The sequence below is a fragment of the Bison bison genome, unplaced genomic scaffold (assembly GCF_000754665.1).
Source record: "Bison bison bison isolate TAMUID 2011002044 unplaced genomic scaffold, Bison_UMD1.0 scf7180017860443, whole genome shotgun sequence".
In the NCBI taxonomy this organism is placed as follows: Eukaryota; Metazoa; Chordata; class Mammalia; order Artiodactyla; family Bovidae; genus Bison; species Bison bison.
The window spans coordinates 746,606-763,097 of NW_011491015.1; the positions used below are offsets into that span (position 1 = coordinate 746,606).

Below are 16,492 nucleotides of genomic sequence, written 5' to 3' on the forward strand. Positions count from 1 at the left end.
ATAATGATACCACATCACAGCCTACAGAGTCACTATTTTAACTATTCCTCTGTTGATCAACTTCTGTATTTATTTAACATATGCGTCTCACCGAAGTAGAAACAATTCTGCATTTTCCAGACCTTGGGATTTTGCATAAACAGAAGCTCACTCTAATGAGGAACAACAAAGAAGAAAATTAAATCAAAGCAGGGAGAACAGTATACTAGAAGTCCTGTGATAAATATGTGAAAGGAAAAGTGCAAAAAAATTCACAGACTGGACTAGACAGCAGAAGCAAAACAACAACAACAAAACACTAAGAGGTAAAAATCTCCGAAAATACTCTATCAAACTAAGTTATTTTGTAGGGTGGGTATGAAATACACATTTGCACATGATTATGTGTATACGCTGAATTCTTTGATGTAGTCGTAGCTCTTTCTCGCTTTAAAAGCAAGCCCCATACTTTGCAAAAACACTACATACAGAACACAGTGGCTCAACGATATGTGTCTCTAGTAAGGGTAGTAACCATAGACAGTAAGGGTGGGCTCCTGGTCAGAGTCGCTATGCAGAAAAGGCGACTGGATCGACTCTGCACAAAGGAAATGCCATCTCAGCTGGTTAAAAAGAACAGTAACTTTTGGATGCTGAGAACAATGGCCTATCACAGCTGAGGAAGGGAAAGTCCGGAAATTATATGAGTAAACCTCTCTTCTGTACAATGACGTTTCTTCAGCGGATCACTTCCCAAAAAGGAACACACGGTTGTAGAGAGCCGTAATGAACCTCAGGACCTACCACAAAGGGTAGGAGGAAGTACAGGATTTGTTGTCCACACAGCAAGCTCAGATGGAAATAAAGGAAAATCTAAACTCCTTAACTAATGGATTTCCTTCTTACACATACACCTTCGTGAAAAATGATTTTTTTAAATGTCTGAAAATAATAATGTTTTAAAAACAAAGTTTACAGAGAAAAAGCTCTCTTACACATACACATGCTGATACACACACACGCATACACACACATACACAAAGTACATCCCTTAACTCCAATCCACCCTCCAATAATTACCCAACTGGCCACATGGAAAACTTTGGCAAACACTAACTGAATGATCATCTCTAGTGGAAAAAAGTAATTCAAAATTCCTCTCTTCAGTTATAAAAACAAAAACATAAAACTTTTTTCCCAAAATGTAGCCCATGCTGGGTGGAACGCTGCAGTTGCTTAAGAGCATCAAAAAATTAATTATGACCATTTAGGAGTCAAAATCCCTACCATCCACCTCGCTAGCCAAGAACAAAAGAACAAATCTTAGCTAGCCATTCACTGGAGGAAACTAAGCATCACGTTTCTTTCTCTAGAAAATGAGCACATAAGTTCCCACAGGCCTCAAGGTTCCTACTATGCAGAATACTTCTACTTCATCTCTATGGTGCTATGAAGAATGCACTATTTCTCTTTAGAATTTGAAATTTAAAGACATGGGCCTGGGTCACAGAAGACCGGAGATTGGCCTCAGTCTATCCACTTATTAACCATATGATATGAGACATATCGATCTCAGTCTATCCAGTTATTAACCATATGATACGAGACACATTTTTCATCACCTCTCTAAGGCGGCATATTCTCACTACAATCTGAGGCTAAACATACACAGTATATCAAAAATCAGATACAAGAAAACAATATGAAAACTCTAATATACTTGAAAATTCTCTTATCCATTTCAGAAAACAAAGATCACTAATAAGTGATACCCCCACTGTTTCTAAACTTTCATTCATCATCTGTTTTATAGCACGCACATTTTGAAAAACACACTGTATAAAAACATGGGCTTCTGCTAATACATGACGGACAGGGTATTCATTACAGAATGGACAATAGAATGTTTAAAAAGAGAAGGGGGAAACTGCCTCCCTCCTCAAAAAGGTGACTGCTATTGACTTACAGAGCTCTGTGGGAGGAGCAGAGGAGCAGGTGAGCAGCAAATGGGACAGGTGAAAGATCAGCAATGAGACTGGGGGGAGGGGGGAGGACGGCAGAATGGGCAATGCGGGGAGGCAGCAGGAACTCTCTCGCGTAGTGCTTCTCAAGGTGGTGACTTCACCCCTCTGGGGGACACTCGGCAATGTCTGGAGACATTTTTGGTTGTCACAACTGAGGAAGGGGGATCACTCCTGGCATGGAGTAGGTAGCGGCCATGGATGCTGAACACCATAAAATGCAAAGGAGAGCCACCCCCAACTTTGCAAAAAAAGAATTATCCAGCCCAAAATGTCAACAGTGCTGAGGTTAAGAAACTCTGTTCCAAGAGAAGGCAGAGGAAGGAGGAGTATAGAGGGGGGCCTCCTCTCTCACAAGTATACTATAGTGAGGATGCCTGCAAAAAAAGGAAATAGTCTAAGCCTGTTCTAAAACTGCTGTAGTAAGAGCATAATCAGAGCAGTCAAGCTTCTCTGTCTTCTGAGGAGTCTTAAACTATTCTTCAAAACTAAAGGTGAAAAGAGAACAGCACAGACAAATGAAGACAGAATTTGTGGGTAGAAGGCCTGCTTTACAAGAAATACTAAACAGAGCCCTTCAGGCTAAAGTGACACCTGACGGCAACTTGACTGCACAAGAAGAAATGAAGATCACTAAAAGATGATAAAGTAAAATGGTAAGTAAGACTGTATAAATATATTTTCTCTTTTCTTAATTTCCTTCAAACACAAGCCTGAATAAAGCAATCATTTTATCACTGTATTCTTGGGTTTAAAACAATGAAGGAGGAGAAAACAGAGCTATACTGCAGAAAAGTTGCTATATTTTACCAGAATTAAATCAGTATTAATTTTAAGAATATTTTGATAAGATGTATACACTAAACACCTTGGAGCAACCACTAAAAACTATTTGTTGAAACAAAAGAAGACAGCAAAGAAAAAAGCAAAGGAACAAAAAAGAAATAAGACATATAGAGGGAAAACAAAACAGACATAAATCCAACCATATCAATAATTCTACTAAATGTGAATGAACTAAGTACTCCAATCAAAAGGCAGACATTATCTTACTAGAGAAGAAGGAAAATCCAACTATATGCTGTCCACAGGAGCCACATCTTAAAGAAAGATACAGGGCGAAAGTAACCAATGGAAGCAGTACACTGTGCAGACAGTCGTCAGGAGACGGCTGAGGAGCTAGAGATCAAAGCAGACCCAGAGAGCGAGAAGCAGCACTGGAGATGAGGAGGGCCGTGCTATAATGGTAACAAGGTCAATACATCAGAAACAAACAACAAATACTGGTTTGGCCAAAAAGTTCATTTAGAGTTTTCTGTACGATGTTATGGAAAAACTCAAATGAACTTTTGGTCAACCCAACATAAATGTGCACACATCTAACAAGAGAACCCCCTAACTGACAGAACTGAAAGAAGTAGGTCATTCAACAACTGTAGTTAAATATTAAAACACTTCACTCAATTACTGATAGAACTACTACACACGGGGTCGGCAAGATACGTAGGAGACTGTTAACAAAGGTGACTGAACAGACACAGAATTCTACCCAGCAAAGGCCGAATAAACATTTTTCAAGTATACATGGAATATCCTCAAAAATAAAAAACATACTAGACTATAACAAATAATTCATTTAAAGCATGTGCTCTAAGACAGAAGTAAACTACAAATCATTTTTTAAAAAAAAGAAACCCATGCACAAAAGAAAAAATCAAAAGAGCAATTCAAAAACAGGTGAAAATGAATTAAAACAAAAACAGAAGATAGCAACATTTACGGGCTGCAGCTATAGCAGTACAGGGAGGGAATCTGTATCTTTAAGTACCTATATTGGGAAAAGGAAGAAAAGATCTTAAATCAATAATCTAAGCTTCCATCTTAAGAAAATAGAAAACAAGAAAACTAAATGAAAAGCACAGGGAGACAATAATAAAAATGAGAGTGGAAATAAATGAAATTCTAAATAGAAAAAACAAAACAAACCAATAACCTCCAAAGCTGCTGTCTTTGAAAACATCCCTAATATTGATAACTTTTACCTATTATAAAAAGACCAAGAGACAAGACACAAATTACCATAATCAAAGTATTACTTAGATCAGTATTGATTCTTGAAAAATTAAAAGGATCATTAGGAAATACTAGCTTTATGCCAACAAACAAAACAATTTAGATGAAATACACTAATTCTTAAACACAAATTAACAAAACAAAACAAAGTCAAGATGAAACAGAAAACCTGAATAGACCTATAACTAGAAATGGAAATATTCATTAAAAATTTTATCACAAAGAAAAGCCAAAGCTCACAAGGCAACACTGGCGAATCCTATCAAATATTTTTAAAAGTAATACAAATCTTAACCAATTGTTTCAGAAAATAAAGGAGGGAATACTATACAATTCATTCTATGATCCTGATACCAAAGCCAGAAAGAAAGACATCACTAAAACAAAAACAAACAAAAAAACTAGGTACCTCAGGAACAAAAATGGAAAAATCTTTAACAAAGTATTAGCAAACTGAATCCAGAAACAGAAAAAGGATTCAACATTACGACCAAGTCAGATTTATCCCAGGAATGAAAGACTGACAATAGCCAAAAGGTAACTAATGCTATATACCACACGGGTGGAATATAGAACAGATATCACATGGTCACCTCCACAGGCACAGAAGAGCAACACATGACAAAATCCAACACAACTCAAGAGCTCGTAAAAACTCTTCAAAAACCAGGAGCACAAGAAAATTTCCTCAACCTTATAAAGGGTACCTAACAAAAATCCTGCAACAGCCTACTCCCACCAACTCTACTCAACATGGAAAATTCTAGCCAATACAGTAAGACAAAAAATAAAAGGAATCTACCTACACTGGAGAAATGAGGTACTACAGCCTTAAGAGAAGATGTGAGTCTAATAAAGAACTTCCATCTAGACCACTTTTAAAAAATTAAAAACCTCTTCAACTCATTAAGGGTGCTGCTACATGGCAGAGTAGAAGGATGTGCACTCATCTTTTCCTGCGAGAACGCCAAAATCGCAACAAGCTGTGGAACAACCATTGACAGGAATATGTTGGAACACAACAAAAGATACCCCACGTCCAAGGACAAAGGACAACAAGGTAAACAATTTAACTTAAAAATGGGTGGAAGACTGAACAGACATACGACCAAATATACACTAACGGCCAATGAACACATGAAGAGATGTTCAGCATTACTAGTCATTATAGAAACGCAAGTCAAAACACAATGAGATACCACTATTTGCCCACCAGAATGCTGGAATCCAGAAGACTGACAATACACCAAGTATCAGCAATGATAGAAATGAAAAAATTCAAACATTTCTGATGGGAATGTAAAAAGGTAGAGTCTCTTTGGAAAACAGCCGGTAGCTTCTTAAGAAGTTAAATATATACTTTATGAATAACGCAGCAATTCCACTCCCATGTATATAGTCATTAACAAAATAGCCCCAAACTGAAGCAACCCAAACATCCATCAACTGGTGTATAGAATGGAATATGACTCCATAATAAGAGAATAACTCCTAATAAATTCTATAAATTCTATAACATGGGCGAATCTCAAAATAATTATGCTAAGTAAAAGAAGCCAAAAACAAAAGATTACTTATTAGGATTCAATTTAGATGAAATTTTTAGAAAAGGTACATCTCTAGAGATGAAAGCTGTTTAGTGACTGCCTAAGGCTAGAAGTTGAAGCAGGGATTAACTACAAACAGGCAAGAAGGAATTTTTTGCGGTGAGGAACATATTCTAAAGGTAGACTGTGGGGATGGCTGCACAATTCTATAAATTTACTTTAAAAAAAAAAAATTGACTTGTATACTTAAAATGGTACATTCCACGGTTGTTGCCGTTTTTCAGTCATCCAGTCTGTCTGACTCGTTGCGACCCCATGGACTGTAGCACGCCAGGCCTCCCTGTCCCTTGACATCTCCCGTACCACATTCTATGGTACATACATTATATTCCCATAAGCTATTTCCTTAGGCTGTCCAAAACATGCTGTGCTCAGTTTATGGCACAGAGTAAGCACTCAAGTCTTCTCCAAATTAAAAAAAAAAAAAAAAAAAAGTGGCGCTTCATCTATTAACTTGACAATTCTTAATTGAACTGTTTACTGCATGCCACGTACTATTCTAGGTCTGTGGACCACAGATGAATAAACAAACAAGATCCCTGCTACTTCTAAATGCATAATTTAATGGCACAGGATCAGTGAGGAAATAAATGGGGGTGGAGGGGAAGGTGACATATAGAAAATGAAACGGGGTGTGGAAGATAAGCATGTCCAATAAGGAATTTCAGGTTTGCTGGTCATGTAAGGTAAGGCAAAGGTATTAATAAGTGACTTCCCCTCTGAAGATGAGGAGAAAGAACATTCCAGACAAAAAGAATAGCAATGCTTAGACCCACACATATATGGGCAGGTTATCTTTGACATATACAAGACTATACAATGGGAAAGGACAGTTTCTTCAACAAGTGGCACTGGAAGACGTGGACAACTATGTGCAAAAGAATGAAATAGAGCACTTCCTACCACCACACACAAGGATAAACTCGAGATGGATCAAAGAACGAAATAGAGCACTTCCTACCACCACACACAAGGATAAACTCGAGATGGATCGAAGAACGAAATAGAGCACTTTCTAACACCACACACAAGGATAAACTCAAGATGGATTAGAGACCTAATTGTAAGACCGGAAGCCGTAAAACTCTTAGAAGAAAACATAGGTAGAACACTGTGACATAAATCATAGCAAGATCCTTTATGACCCACCTCCTAGAATCATGGAAATAAAAACAAAATAATTAAATGGGACCTAATTAAACTTAAAAGCTTTTGCACAGCAAAGGAAACTATAATCAAAGTGAAAAGACAACCCTCAGAATAGGAGAAAGTAATAGCAAATGAAACAACTGACAAAAGAATTAAGTTTCAAAATATACAAGCAGCTCATACAATACTCAATACCAGAAAAACAAACCACCCAATCAAAAAGTGGACAGAAAGATCTGAACAGACATTTCTCCAAAGAAGACATACAGATGGCCAATTAACGTATGAAGAGATGTTCAACATCACTCATTATTAGAGAAATGCAAATCAAAACCACAATGAGGGATCACAGAATGGCCATCATCAAAGAATCCACAAACAAGTACTGGAGAGGGTGTGGAGAGAAGGGGGCCCTCCAGCACCGTGGGTGGGATGTCAACTGACACACCACTGCGGGAGATGGCACGAGGGTTCCTTTAAAAGCAGGAGTAAAGCCACCATGTGATCAGCAGTGTCACTGCTAGGCACATACCCCGAGGAAACCCAAACCCGAAAAGACACACGGACCCAGTGTCCACTGCAGCACTGTTTACAACAGCCAAGACACCGAAGCAGCCCCGACGTCCATCAACAGACGGATAAAGCAGCTGTGGTACACACACACAATGCCCATAAAAAGGAACACATCTGAGTCAGTTCTAATGAGGTGGATGAACCTAGAGCCTACTGTACAGAGTGGAGTAAGCCAGAAAGAGAAAAACAAATATCGTATATTAACACATATCCACGGAATCTAGAAGGAAGGTACTGATGCATCTGTTCACAGAGCAGCAATGGAGAGGCAGACAGAGAGAAGAGACTTATGGACAAAGGTGGGAAGAAGCAGAAGAGGGTGGGATGAATGCAGAGCAGCATGGAGGCGTGCACACCAACATTCGTAAATAGATGGCCAATGGGAACGTGCTGTATGACTCAGGGAACCCAAACTGCGGCTCTGTGATAACCTAGAGCGGGGAACGGGTGAGAGGTGGGAGGGAGGGGACATATGTACACCTGTGGCTAATTCATGTTGACATATGACAAAAATCAAACCATTGTAAACCAGTCATCAATCCACTAAAAACAATAATAAAATAAAATAAAGAAAAGAATAGCAATGCTTGGCTTGTTAAAGGAACCAGAAGATAGCCAGAATGGCTGGAGCACAATTAGTGGTGGAGAAAATGCTAAGATGGGTCAGATTCTGAGTAGGGTATTCCACATTAGGGTAACAATTTAGATTGCAAGTATCATCAAACACCATTGGATAATTTTAAAGTTTTATGAAATGTACATACCATCTCTCCCACAAAAATCTTTTCAGTAAAGACATCCCACAATTCTTTAAATAGGTAATTGTAACAAATCTCAAGTTGTTGCTTTTACTATCAAAAGCTTAGATTTAGGATATTTTATTTTCAGATTGTATACCTTGTATACGCCATTCCAATTATATTGATGACCTTATAGCTACTGGGAGAAGGTATGAAATGTTTTCTATTTATCAACTATTTCCTCCAAAGCATTAAACAATTCAAATGCTTGGTAGACAGTATGCTTTCTTCCTTAACAGACTGATTTCTGAGCTTTCTATCATTTGTTATAAAACATTTCACACTTTTATTGCTGCCTCAGTTCCATGCTTTGCTTTCCCCAGACCATGCCATCTGTTTTCCCTAAGGTCTGCTAAAAAAGTTAAAAAGCATTGGCATTTCAGACATTCTAGCATCTTTTGAAATACATAGGAAGGAGCTTACTTCTCCGGCATAATAAAGTGCAGCAAGGACCAGAGCTCTTTGAGGGAATTCTGAAGAGGGGTCCCCGTAATCAGGAGCCTATGGTTGGACTTGAAATCAATCAGAGTTTTATACAATAAAGAGTCATCATTCTTCAACCGATGGGCTTCATCCACTCCCAGAAAGGCCCAGTTAATACTGCCCAGCACAGTCTAAAGTAAAAACAAAACAGAACGAGCCACCAGGTCAGAAGGGAACCTAAAAATACTTTCAAGTGTTAATCATCTCTGTACAAATACCATCACAAAGGTTTACACAGAAACATTTATTCTTCACTGACTTAAAAGTACGTAAGACTCTTCTGTTTATTCTCTTAGCTGCCAGACTGGTGTTTACTCTAAAGAGCAGGTCATCCTCTAAAACCTACAGGGGGTCTTTCAGGTATCGCTGCATGCCTCAAAGCAAAAACATAAAAACTGGTATGTATGCTGGGCAAAAACAACACAAAAACAAAACTCATGATTTTGCAGTCTCTCCTTAATTAAGATTCTTCTCTGCCTATTCTCCATCCCAACCCTGAAAGCACAGAAACACCAAGAGCCACAAGCTACTACAAGCCACAGCTTGTAAACAAGCTGAACTTGCTTACACCTATCATCATCAATGGGATCACTTGGCACATACATTTCATAGTAACGGTAGAAGGAGATAATTTAAAAGAGCTTCATTTTTCTGTCCTCTTCACAGAGACAATTCACAACGTCTGTTCTGGAGAAGTGCTTAACAATAAGATGGCAAATGCCTGAGAGGCACTCAAGACCAGCTTCCAATGACTGACCAGAATCTCCTATCAGGTGTGGGCCTCAATCCCCTTTCATCCTGTCTTATTCAATTGGCTTAGGTGACCCAAGGTCCCATTCGACTGTAAGGTTCTAGGGTTTTTTTATATATACATAACCTTAACATTCTTCATGGATTTTCTGTTCTTCATTTGTTGGCTTTTTTAAATAAAAACAGAAAAATAACATGGCAAGGGGGAGGCAGAGACCACACCATTTGGACAAGTTACACTCCTGGGTTACCAATTACACACCTTATCTTTTAAGAGGATCTCATATGTTGTTATAAGCGCATTGAACTTTAGCCTTTTGGTCTGAGAGTGAATCCATTCATATTCTCGTATCTATAAGAGAAAATAGAAATTAAGACACAATTTCTACTTTAAGCCTTCTATATAATCACCAAGTCTTATGACAGATGCAACAAAATATGCCAAATAAAAAATTAAATCTAATTAGAACTTAATGAATACCTAATACATTCTAAACTGATCTAAGCAACCAAAGTACAGAGCAATACAAGTTAAAATGAAAAGATCTATTACTGAGCAGCAAAAACTTTATTGCCAGAATTCAAACAGTCTTCTCTCCATATTCCCCCACCCCAATACATTTGAGAAAAAAATGCATTTCATGAGTAATTAAACCCTGGTGACTTGAACTTATCTAGACATCTTCCAGAAGGAGAATTTTCTTAAGGAAATATAATTTGATTATTCTTTGGGTAGGGCATACTTTTATTAGTAAATAAAACAAATTCCAACTTCTGACTTGGTCAGAAATTTCATTAATCATATAGCAGTAAGATGTGGCCCCCAATAAGGAGGAAAGGGAGGCTTACAGGATTAAAATACAACCTAGTAAGAATGAAAATAACATCAATGCAAAGAAACATAAAAACTAACACATTCATACAAAAGTATAAAGTACATAACTGGACACCCAGCAAGCACAATGGCCCATGACAAAGTTCCTACAGTTTGGTTATCAAGTTAGGAATGGAGAATGGGTCAAGGAGAGCTTTTGAGAAAATCACCATCAAGTGGGAAGGAAGAACAAAGAAAAGGAGTACTGGGAAGAAAAGAAAGTGTACCTGACCCCACAATTATTTAGAGTTCTTTTTCTTTGCCCTCACCTTTCAGTGCAGTGGTGTTTGAAGCAATTCTACATAATCTAGATTTTCTTTTTTAATGGTTAACGGATGGATCAACAAACTGAGGAACTATTATGTACTGAGAAACTCAAAATTAGAGCAATGAAATCTGTCAGAGTTTAGGTTAGGCAATTTCAATGAAACCATCAGCAACTTCCTAGAAACAGTTCATTCCAACATACATCCAGTGGTGAAAAAGCCCAGGTCTGGGACTGAACACATCCTTGTCCCAACCCCAGCTCTGCCACAGTCCAGCTGGCCTGAGGCCAAGTGTTAACCTCTCTGTCAATTTCCTTCATCAGTTGATTGGAAAGAATATCATCTACTTTAAAGACTATCATAAGGATTATAGGTAATATATATGAAGTACCCAGCACAGGGCCTGGCACACAGTACCTTAAAAAATGTTACTCGTTACCAAGAAAAGATCTGTCAAACAAAGATAAACTTAAGCCCCTGTGTTCCAAGTTCCTGATGCTCAAGTTAACTTTGATATCAGACAAATAATTCTCATGTCTGCTGCTCTGAAATAGCTCACCGTCCTTTTACTCCTTTCTTATAAGTTATATAACTGCCCCATTTTTTAAAAGTTAGGAAACAAATTCTAAGAACTAAAGTATTGTCAGTACTATCCCTGTCAAATACTACTAACATTTCATAAGGTGTAAACTCTATTGCATAATCCTTTGTAAATTAAGTGGTCTTCAAAGTAGACAGAAAAGAAAGAAGAAAAACTTAATACTGCAATCCAACTAGGAAAGATTCCCGTTCATGTATAGCTGTTGTTTTTCTTTACAAAGTAAGCATACGTTTTTAAGACTATCAGAATTGTGTTTTTGTGATACAGAAATCTCCCAGTAACAGGGGCATAGCACAGTGTCAGAAGCACAATTTACTAAAGACTATAATAGCTTTAGGTCAATTTCCCAAATACATTTATAACACAGATTCTATCCCAATTCTTTTTGTTTACACACCGTATTTCTGCTCATCAGGTCACCTATGTAAACCACTACGTTAATCTCTGGTGCCCAGATTTCAAACTCCCTCTGCCATGAGGTGAGGGTGGATAAAGGGACGACTATAAGAAAGGGGCCATACAGCTGGTGTTGGTGGAACAGGTAGGAGAGGAATGATATGGTCTGGATGGTCTTTCCTAGGCCCATTTCATCAGCAAGGATTACACTGTTACTTCTGCAGAAAGAAAAAGATAAAAACAAAAAAAGATCATCAGTTCACAACAAAAAACAAACAAAACAGTACATGCACAAACAGCAGAGGCATCAAGGCCTCACGATATTCCTCAGCAAGTCAGGGGTTTTGAGCCTCAAATGTCTCTCCTCTCCTCTGCAATCGTCTCCTGCGTCAGAAGACAGCAGGGTAACAAGTAATCTAAGTATAATCGAGGTCTGGATTATTGTAAGGGCCGCTTTCCATCTACCTCTTATAACAGAAGGCAGGTTTGGAATAGTGGTGTAAAGCACATGCCCTGGGCTCCATCAATGCAGAAGGCAGAGGCAGACGGGCTACCCCACTCCTGGTGAGCCCTACAGCCTGACAGTCACGGGCCCTTGTTCAGACTGCCCACCCATTCCACTGCCTGCCACTGGGCTACTTAATGCTGTAATCACTACTTTCCAGACCTACATGCCGCAGGTGCACAGAGCTTCCTTTAAACATACTAGTATCTAGCAGGGGTAGGCTGCAGATCAGATCTCTGAATCCTACCCCAGACCTGCTGAATCGGAGTATCTGGAAAAGGGCTCAGAACTCTGTATTGTTAACAAGCACTCCTGGATACACTGTAATATGGGTATACTCCTTGGACCACACTTTGAGACAGACAGCTCTAGAGGACAGGCAGGATTTCAACAGGGTGCTAATAGGAAAGGGCTGTCCAGATACTAGGCAAAAACTTGAATTAATTTGAGCTAATTTAAACTTAAAAAAATAGCCAGAGTTAGGAAATATGCTCTGGAAATAGAAAAGAGTCCATTTGGCAGGAAACCAGGGGTGCATATATGCCATAAGGTTGAAAATATAAAAAGGTTCTTGAAAATCAGGCCACGGGAGGTTTACATATGTATAATACACACTTCATCAGTGGACCAGAGAGAACAAAAACTAATACTCAAGTTAAAGACAACTAACTGATTAGAAAAACAAGACATTTAATTCACCAAGAAGATATCCCTGAGTGATTTCCCTCTTATTTCTCTCACCTTTTCACACCACTGGGGAGGAAACAGGGTTAATTTTCTCCAACATTTCCTCTCCCTAGCAAACTGCCACTGTCCATTTATACACATGAAAGGAGGTCTGATCTGCCTGTTTTTCTGGAACTAGACCAAAACAGCATGTTACTTAACGCAAGGTTCCCACAACCAGGGCCCAGCAGCTAACTGGGCCTTTTTCAGCTGGTTCTGAATTAATGAGTTTAAAGACTCTACAGAGTGTGTCCTGAAGTGTAAAGCAAGAGGATTAGTTACACAACTTCTAAGGCTCCACTGAGCTTGTAATTGTCCTTTAGGAAGCTCACATCTCACTATTCTCGGAAACAAAAATAATCTTCCAGCAATCGAGAACAGGAGTTACCTCAGACCTCCATTCTCAGTCAAAGGAATGGAACCTCAAGATCTTTGTTTCTTACACTGAATGTTAAATATTACATAAATTTTAACAAGAGAAAAAACAGACGGCTCAACTGGGAAAGTCACATAAACGCATCTCTGTAATGAAAAGCCATCTTTTCAGCATTGAGAAAAGCAGCTCACACGTCTTTGCTTTGGAGCTGTAGTCTATTCTGAAGTAAGAATTCTTGCTTTGCCACCAAGTACTGACGAAATTAAGAGCTGCCATCTGGGGAAGGAATGTGCAGACAGACATAGGTGCTTCCCCTCCCTCCTTCGCCTCTCTATGCCGCCGTGATGCTGCACATGGGTGTCCGGGCTGGCGCTCTCAGGAATACCAACAGTGCGGAGAAGAGGCAAATGCCAGGTGCCTATCAAACCACGCTCCAAAGCCACTGTCAGGCTTCTAACCCTGAAGAAGCAGCCTGGTTACGCTGGCAAATTTGAAATCATCCATGATCACTGCGTTGTACAAGTTGTTGAGAGCCTCAGAGGCAGGCTTCCTAAGTGTGGAGTGACCAGCCCCAGATTTGATGTGCAACTGAAAGATCTAGAAAAATGGCAGAATGGCCTGCTCCCGTCCCGTCAGTTTGTTTTCATTGTACCAACAACCTCAGTGGGCATCATGGACCATGAAGAAGCAAGATGAAAACACAGGAGGGGAAACGTTTGGATTCTTTTTCAAGGGATATAATACATATTTGCAAATAAAACACCTTGAGGGGGTTTAAAAAGGTACTTTTCACCCTGTATGTTCTATGAGGACAGGGAAATCCTGTCTTGTCTTGGTTCACTATTAAATTCTCAAGGCCTACATGGGTTCCTAATGCACAGTAATTAGGGAATACTTGAGTCTGCAATTGAACTTGGTGAATAAAATTCATGAGTACAGTCTCAAAGTACCTTTAAACCTCATTGTCTCATCTCTCTTCTTTTTTCCCAAGACTATGGTAATCTTATTACAAAAAGTGAAGGATAATTTCACAAGTTCAACTGTCAGAAAACTTTCTCTAAATGGGATGGCCTGTACAGCAATTGGGGAGCAGGGGAATCACAAGACTCTTTAGCACCAGTATGTAAATTAAAGATCTTCTCTCGTCTTAGAATAATTCCTTCCACACCAAAGATTTGGGCAAATTACCTTGCTATTTGTGCTCACGAATAACACAGTATGACACAGGTCGCTGGCTATTACCCTCCCAATAACTAAATAACAAAGTACTTTTTACTTCAGGCTAAAGTGGTAATTACACATACAGGGAAATTCCCAGAAGTGATTTCTCTTAATCAAATACATATATATACATAGATACATATATATATATACACACACACACATATATATATGATTATTTTTCTATAATATACAATGGACTTCCCTTGTGCTCAGTGCTAAGAATCCACTTGCCAATCCAGGAGACATGGGTTCGATCTCTGGGTCAGGATGATCCCCAGGGGGAAGGAAATGGCAACCCACTCCAGTATTCTAGAAAATCCCACGGACAGAAGAGCCTGGTGGGCTACAGTCCATGGTATCCCAAAAGAGTCAGACACGACATAGTGACAAATAACAATAATAATATACAATGGGGCTTCCCTGGTGGCTCAGATGGTAAAGAATCTGCCTGCAATGCAGAAGACCCAAGTTCAATCCCTCGGTTGGGAAGATCCCCTGAAGAAGGGAATAAAAAGGAGTAATTCTTTGCATCTAACATCTTAAACAGCCAGAAAGAGTAGAGAAAACATCAAACATAATCTTCTACGTACTTGCACCAGGAGTGAGCAAGCCAGTTGAGACCTTCCAGCTGATAATCTCGGAGCTCCAGATTCTCTCCTCCTAAATATGCCGGCTGTTTCTTTAAAGCCACAAATCGTGGTCTCTGCTTCAGGGCCTGAAATGCAGAATTGAACAAAGACCAGGTATGAAGAAAACCTTCTTCATATGTTAACCTGTTAACCTTCTTCATATGCAAACCTGTTCATATGTTAAAATGCTAACCATGATTTGTGCACTCTACACGAAAGCATAAGAACTGAAATTTCACATCTGTATCACCAACCACACCCAACCGACCATCAGTTCCTGCATCGCTGTCTACATGCCCAAAGCCAGACTGCAGCCCGAGATGTTGTTAGTCATTGCTTCTTTCCTGAAGTAAGCTTGTGAACATCATTAAACAGCACTGACTCTGCATCATCTCTGCAGCGGGGCAGTGAGTCACCTATTTTCCTCTTGGCGTTACCTTACTCTCTAAACAGCACAAAACAATGCCTCTCGGGAAGTCTGTCTATGCTACCGTAACAGCATTTGTCAATTCTGAAAAGCAGCCCACCTCCCTTGAAGCCCCAACTCTGTGAGCCTGGCTTTCTGAAGGAAAAGATGCTGCTCTCACCTTCAGAGGTGTGAAGATTTGGCAGCCTAGTAAAGCCATGTCTCTATGGTTTGCACAAAATGTGTATTCTACAGGCAATTCAGTTTGGGAAACACTGGGTTAAAAAGTTACATGCATCCCATGGCTCGTGCCTTTTCAAGTCTACCACGTTTGTGGATGCCGTGAGTTAACAGGAGAAGCTCATTCAGGAGTGCATCCCAGAGTGATGTGCCCACAAAAGCCTTTTTTGCAGGGAGCATTTCTCTGAAGATGAGCACTCTCTGGAATGAGTACCCTATTAAGAAGTGTCATCCTACTAAAGTATTTGATAAGGTAATTACTGTTTGTCTCAGCTCTCCTCTGTGAGCAGCGGGCAGTCAACAGAATCAGATGCCTCACTCGCAGCTGTCCACTCCCGCCAATTCTCCCCACAAAGCTTCTCCCGTCTGACCCTTCAACTGCTGCTACTGTCCTCATCCTCACACCAACTCTCCCTTCAGGGGCTTATTCTACATCTTCCTGGTGGGACCTTCTGGCTTTAACAATTACTTACTCTGGAGTCTCCAACACAGAGTCATTAGATTAAGCTTTCTAAATGAAATACTGTTTCTGGCCTGCTGCTCTGCTCAAGAGGGTAGGCTTATCAATACCCACAGGATAAAGTCAACATATCCTTCAAGGTATTCAATACATACACACTTTGATTTGTCAATATCACCTCCCTCTTCCAACCCTGAGGCCCGGTGGTCCCCCAACTATATTACAAGAACATCTTTCTCTTAGTATCTTTCACAAGAGGGCAATAACCTGGGCCCCCTTTTATCTTGTCTAACCAGCTCCAATCTATTCTTCAAGGGTAGGGCACTTCATGTACCACAACTTCCTCTAGTTTTA

At 39.5% G+C, this 16,492-nt stretch overlaps 1 protein-coding gene across 8 annotated transcripts in view; it reads right to left on the reverse strand.

The window, feature by feature from the left end:
* The window catches only part of CHD2 (chromodomain helicase DNA binding protein 2), a 111,614-nt gene that overhangs the window by 52,407 nt on the left and 42,715 nt on the right, over positions 1–16,492 (reverse strand). For all 8 annotated transcript variants that reach the window (XR_824549.1, XM_010832154.1, XM_010832152.1 and 5 more), the window contains 4 exons: positions 14,994–15,118; positions 11,574–11,790; positions 9,698–9,787; positions 8,626–8,816 (listed from right to left, as the gene is read on the reverse strand). Coding sequence is in view for 7 of the 8 variants with exons in the window: in XM_010832154.1 (XP_010830456.1) it covers positions 8,626–8,816; positions 9,698–9,787; positions 11,574–11,790; positions 14,994–15,118 (623 nt within the window). In the remaining variant the exon portion in view is untranslated. The remainder of the gene's footprint in view (positions 1–8,625; positions 8,817–9,697; positions 9,788–11,573; positions 11,791–14,993; positions 15,119–16,492) is intronic.